This window comes from Geotrypetes seraphini, chromosome 11 (genome assembly GCF_902459505.1).
Source record: "Geotrypetes seraphini chromosome 11, aGeoSer1.1, whole genome shotgun sequence".
In the NCBI taxonomy this organism is placed as follows: domain Eukaryota; kingdom Metazoa; phylum Chordata; class Amphibia; order Gymnophiona; family Dermophiidae; genus Geotrypetes; species Geotrypetes seraphini.
The window spans coordinates 52,802,309-52,808,393 of record NC_047094.1 but is presented as its reverse complement, the minus strand read 5'-3'; the positions used below and the strand labels follow the sequence as shown (position 1 = coordinate 52,808,393).

At 44.1% G+C, this 6,085-nt stretch overlaps 1 protein-coding gene across 1 annotated transcript; it reads left to right on the top strand.

Annotated features, from left to right (window-relative positions):
* The first annotated feature begins 4,300 nt into the window (after positions 1-4,300).
* Positions 4,301-5,578, top strand: LOC117369280 (noggin-2-like). The gene has a single exon (XM_033963625.1). The coding sequence runs from the start codon at positions 4,612-4,614 to the stop codon at positions 5,257-5,259; it is 648 nt and encodes a 215-aa protein (XP_033819516.1). The 5' UTR covers positions 4,301-4,611; the 3' UTR covers positions 5,260-5,578.
* The last annotated feature ends 507 nt before the right edge of the window (positions 5,579-6,085 follow it).

The window sequence follows — 6,085 nt, the reverse complement described above, 5'->3', positions numbered from 1 at the left end:
ATTGTAGATAACCTGAAAATCTAACTGACTGGATGTGTCTCCAGAATAGAGTTGCAAGCCATTGCTGTAAGGATTACTTTTTACAGTAGTCTGAAGAAGGCCTCTAGATCAAAGGTAATACAATAAATATAAAATAATAATTTATAACTGTTATTTGTCTATAAAAAAAAATCTCACATTTTCCCTCCATTCACCCCTCCAATCAATTGTCTACCACTGTTTTTCTTCTCCTTCCTGCCCAATTGCCACATATAAATAATCTGCAATAGATTAAGCAAACTGTAACTAATTATTCTTTAAGTCATCACATTATTAACCCAAGAACAGCAGTTTTTTGACTATGGCTGGTAGCAGTTAGAAAGATATGTTTTGGGCTTTCTTAAAAGGTTGATCCTGAGGAATGAAAAAAAAAAAAATATTTACCATAACTTGTAATCCATTATAACTTCTAGATTCGGGACTTTTGGGGGGTGAAAACTCTGACCTGTTTACTTATCACGTTATTTAGAACTATGGCTTCACTTTCCGCCTTCAAACAATTCAGAAGCCTAAAGACAGTCAAAATTCAATAGATGGCCTACTGGCTAAGAGGAGCAGCCTCTAGCAGCCTCTAGTGGGCAGAGGTCAGAGCTGCAAGTTAGAAAATAATTTAGCCATAAAATATTTGATGTTGTAACAAGCCACTAGATGTTTCCAGTAATTCTTTGAGCAGCATTCTTTTTTTTCTACCCTAATTTTAAAAGCTATCAAACTAGTTAAAAATCTGCATAATAAGAAAGAGGAACAAGAAACAGTTGAAAGGAATAGAAACAAGGTTTGTGGGTGCTAGGGCAGGGAGAGGAGCTTAGAGGGAGGTGCTAATCCAAAATAACAAACGAGTTTAAATGAAAATGATCCAGCTCCTTTTTAATGTTATTACATTTCTCCTGAGCTTTCGAGACAGGTGATACTGTGCATCTTCTAAACTTCTCTCCCTGAGTGATCTGCGATTTGATTCCATTCTTTCCTATGGCAGACACAAAGTATACATCCCTGGACACAATAAATACTCAATACTGGGAGTACTCAGTAACCATTGCACCACAGAACTGGTACCTATGTCTGGATAACTTTAGGGCCCTTTTTCTAAAAAGTCTTAAGAAATGTGCTTGGTGCATTTTAATATAAGACTTTCCAAAACACTAAGCCCACTTCTAATGTGACCTAAAAATAGAGATTTTTTTTTCTTTTTGCAGGTCCCACACTAATTTTTTCTTTAGTACATGAGAGCTGCAAAAAATATTAATGTGGGAACATTATCATCTCCTATTTAGGAGGTGCTAAGTGATCCTTCATATTTTCCATCATTCGGTTCTGGGTGTAAACTCAAAACCTAATGCTGGCACTATAGGTGATTACCACTCGTGCTAGTATGCTGCCCAATGCTCTAATGCAGGGGTAGGGAACTCCGGTCCTCGAGAGCCGTATTCCAGTTGGGTTTTCAGGATTTCCCCAATGAATATGCATTGAAAGCAGTGCATGCAAATAGATCTCATGTATGTTCATTGGGGAAATCCTGAAAACCCGACTGGAATACGGCTCTCGAAGACCAGAGTTCCCTACCCCTGCTCTAATGGTTTCGGCGCGGGCATTGAAAACATTAGCACAGACCATATTTAAATGCATTTAAATGAGGTCACTTCAAATCCCCGCCGCATGCTAAAAAAAACACTGCCATGCCCGGGGCAGCATTAGAAGGATTGGTTGAAAGAAGGGGTGTCTAATGACAGCTCTTCTCTCCAACCAACCCAACCACCCTGTCTTGAATGGGCTTCCCAAGCCATCCACCACCACCCTTAAAAAAAAATTCACAGGTAGTCGGATGGGCACCAGCCACTACAAAAGCCCCGGTAGTCCAGTGGACCCTGGCACCAAACCAAAGAGAAATGCCCTGGTGGTCCAATGGAGCCTGACCCTGAACCCTACCCCCACCTAGACAAAATCCTGGTGATTTAGTGGAATGTTGGGCAAGGCCAGATCCCCCCCTCCTCCCCCAAACAGAATGTTCACTGGTAGCCCAGGGTAACCCTGGCCCACTCTCCATTCAGCCTGACCTATCTTTGCTGGAAAGGAGGAGAAAATAGACATCTTTCCCTCCTCCCTACTGGGTGTGTCATCCAAAATGGTGTAACCCCACCCACCCAATGCATTCTGAGATGCACAGGGCAGGGCTTAACTATTAAATAAGGGAGTTTCCCATCTTTTTTTTTATTTCTTTTTCTCTATCCCCTTCCATATTGTTTTTTTTTCCATGCCCTATTATAAAATGTATTTCTTCCCTCTTTCTCCTCGGAACTTGTACATTGTAAAGTCTTTGTGAGTTTTCTTGTAGCTTCTTTAAACCCATTTATACTATGTACATCGCTTAGAAATTGGATAGGCTGATTTCTCAAATTTTATTAAAAACTTGCAAAGCCTTTTTCCTCATGATCCTGTCCTTTCCCCAAAGAGCATGCATTTCAACAAAAACAGTGTGTGACAGCATCACTGTGATTTGTTTTAAAATTAATTTGCATGGAACAAGCTCCTCTGTAAGGCATCCATAGATGCCTGCTTTCAAACTACTTGTTCCTAGGATAAGCAGCATAAAAAGCTGTTTTATTACTTGGGACTTGGATGGCCACTGTTGAAAACAGGATACTGGGCTTTGGTCTGTCCCAGTATGGCAGCTCTTGATCCTGTTTGATAAATACAGTGTAAATGATTCTTTCCCCGGTATGTTTAGGAAGCGAAGGTCGTTAGGACCCTGTGGAATCCTCTTCATTAGGGTTGGGGGGGGGAAGTAGGGCTGTCAATCAGAGGATATGGCGAAAGTGACAGCAGTGGGCAGTTCTAGCTGACACTTCGCACCATCAGAGGGGGGATATTTAACTTGGGGATTGGAGAGAAGCTCCCTGCACAGTGCAGCGGCTAAAGGGAGGAGAGGAAGAGAAGCGGGCCGGCCCGGGAAGGCTCACACGCATAGCAAAGCACATGCAGAGGGGAAAGCAGGTACAGCACTGCGAAATCACTGCAGTCAGAGCGCAAGCAAGCCAGTCTGGGAAATATAAGGAGCGACTACTAATGCAGGAGCCAAGAAAGAAAGAGGAAGACTGAGATTTTTCCTCCTCCCACCCCCACCTTAAGGACTGGAAAATCCAGTGACAGACTTTCGGGCTCCTCTGCTGGGATCGTTTGGAGCCTCGGATGGTTTACACCCTGCCCGCCTGCTCTGTCCAGAAAAGCAAAGAGGGCAGAAGCCTGTGGCAAGTTTCTAAAACTTTCTCAAGAGAGGGAAAGGATTTCAGCTCGCGCTGCTGTTGCTGCAGAATGGATTGAATCGTTGCCTTGCCTGGGATTTGTACGTGTAAATCGGTTCTTCCTTTGCAGCTGCTTTTTGCGGTATCCTAGCTCTTCAAGTGGATTTGCTTTGGAACTGGGATTTCTGTATCGTGCTAACTTTTTATTTGGTTTGGAGTTTGGGGAGGGGGGGGGGGCTTTTTTTTTCCCCCTCATCCTAGGGTTTATTTTCCTTGCCAGCTCGTTTGCACCCAAAAGGCATTCTTCCTGATCTGTAGAATGCCAAAATAAATTGTTTCCAAGGAATCCTGCATTGGAAGGAAGACCCCCCCCCCTTCCCAAAACACCAAAGCTAAGGAAAACGAAACAAAACACTTAGCCCTTTCATCACTTGTTTGCTGGTTTTACAAAATCTGTGTCTGAAAGGACAAAAAGTTTGCAAAAGTTAATGATCTCGCATCTTTCTTTCTTATTCTTGATACAAGCTGATAATAGCCTTTTTCTGCGGAATCTTTTTTTTCTTTTATGAATGAAGTATTCCTTTGAGAAGGAAAAGAAAGACAACAGTAATGAAGACCAAATTATGTGCAACTTTTCTGCGCACCACATTGGGACAGATTGAAAATCTTTTCTGGAACGTTTAGGTTTATTTATGTGTAAAAATACATGTGCGCATAGAAATATATCACTTTCTATAGTTCCTGCTGGCTATAAAGAGGCAGCAAATTCTATGTTTTCATATGCTTGTACAGTAGGTTCTTTCCACCCTCCCTTTTTTCACAGTAACCTCTATAAAGAAGTTTTTATTCTTGGGCTCCAATCTCACGCCAGACCCTGTCACACAGTCTAGACAAGTTGTCGTGGATGTAAGTCCAGCTGTCACCATGGGGATGGAGACTAGTCCTCTGTGAATTTTTTTTTTTTTTTTCTTTTTGAGGGGAAGGAAAGCACGTGAGAAGCTAAAAAGTAAAAAAAAAAAAAAAAAGAAGAGGGGGTTATTTATTTTGTGCCTTTTTGGAAGAAGGCTGTTTGACTTTGCTTGTCAGTCTGGCTCCTCTGGGTTTAAGCCCAGGACTAGTAAGTTCTCTGCTGCGCTATCACACAAGCCTTCAGTCTATTTAAAGCAACAGTTCTCTCTCTCTGGACTTTATGTCTGCCTGTTAATGCTCTGGCTTTGGCAACTAAAAGGATTGAATACTAGCTGCAACCACCTAAAGATTAAAAAATAATTATTTTTTTTTTCCCAAAAAGACATTTCTGTTTTGACAAAGAAGTGTCAGCAGACGGAAAGCAATGCAGCTCTGTAAAACCATTTTCCTCTGGTCTTGCTTGGTTTTGGTCCAACGAGGAGGATCCGGTCAGCCTTACCTGCGTCTCCGACCCTCTCCCAGCGACAACCTGCCGGTGAAGGACATCATCGAGCATCCGGACCCGGAGCACGACCCGAAAGAGCAGGATCTAGATGACAGGACCTTGAGGAAAAAACTGGGCAGTAACTTCGATCCCAGCTACATGTCAGTGGTTGCTCCGGTACAGGTGAACCTGTCCATCCAAGACCCGCTGCACAGACTGAAAGTGCCCGGGTCATTGCCCGGTGACTTGAAGAAGCTGGATTTGAGCGAAACGCCTTATGGAGGGCGACTCAAAATGGGCAAAAAGGCCAGGCGGAAGTTCTTGCAGTGGCTCTGGGCTTACACGTACTGTCCCGTGGTTTACACCTGGAAGGACCTTGGGGGCAGGTTCTGGCCCCGCTACATCAAAGAAGGGAACTGCTTTGCGGAGAAGTCGTGCTCCTTTCCGGAGGGCATGTACTGCAAGCCGGTCAAATCGGTCACCAAGACTTTCTTGAGGTGGTATTGCCAAGGCTGGTCGAGGCAGAAATACTGCACCTGGATTCCCATCCAGTACCCCATCATCTCAGAGTGCAAGTGCTCTTGCTAACCAAGTGGACCCGAGACTGGGGAAATGATAACAAAATAAAACCAGACACTGTGCAGTGGGAACCCCCCCCTTGTAGTGATCAATGAATCTTCGGGAAAGAGCCGCTGCCTTTCAGCCAGGAAGAGAATCGCTTTCCCTAGAAGTCTGCGCCTGAAACTTGAAGAAAGCGTGCCAGATGCTCGTTGCTTCAAATAAAGAACCCGTGCGGGCATTTCTGTCTCTTCCGTCAGACTGTGCTGTGAAGCAATTGTGAATTATGATGATTATTATTGCATGGAGAGCTTGCCTGCAGAACAGATGGAGGACGATTGTGGGGGGGGGGGGGGGGGGGGAGATTTATCTATTAAAACAGGCTGTGCTTCCGTGCAAATTGCTCCCTGCGATGGGAGACTTGTTCTCCAAAACAGGGGATCCAAAAAGAGCAGAGCTCTGCAGTTTGGGGCTTTGATTCATTGGGAAGGGGGTAAAACGCGGACCTCCCGGATCTGAACTGCACATCCTTAAAAATCTGAGGTCCATGCCGCTTTTAGTCTCAGCGCAAGCTACGGCTCTGACAGACCTCTATGACAATTTAGCTCTGACGGATCCTAATGCTTTGCCCTCCCTTATCCTGAGACTAAAAGTGGCAAAACTTTTGCCCCCCAGGTCTGTGCCACTGCAGTTCCGTTAGATTTCTCTGCTCTATCGGTTGCCATTGATGTGTGGTTCGTTTGAAGACCTGGCTCACTGCTCTTTTTTTGGATTTCTTGGGATTTGTGTAGAGTGGACTTTCTCTGTTACTCTAAAACAGGGGGACATTTCTGCAGTGAAGCACATTGGAAGGTCG

What these genes read in the sequence shown, in the direction of transcription:
- LOC117369280 (XM_033963625.1), top strand. Translation starts at nt 4,612, where the DNA reads ATGCAGCTCTGTAAAACCATTTTCCTCTGGTCTTGCTTGGTTTTGGTC.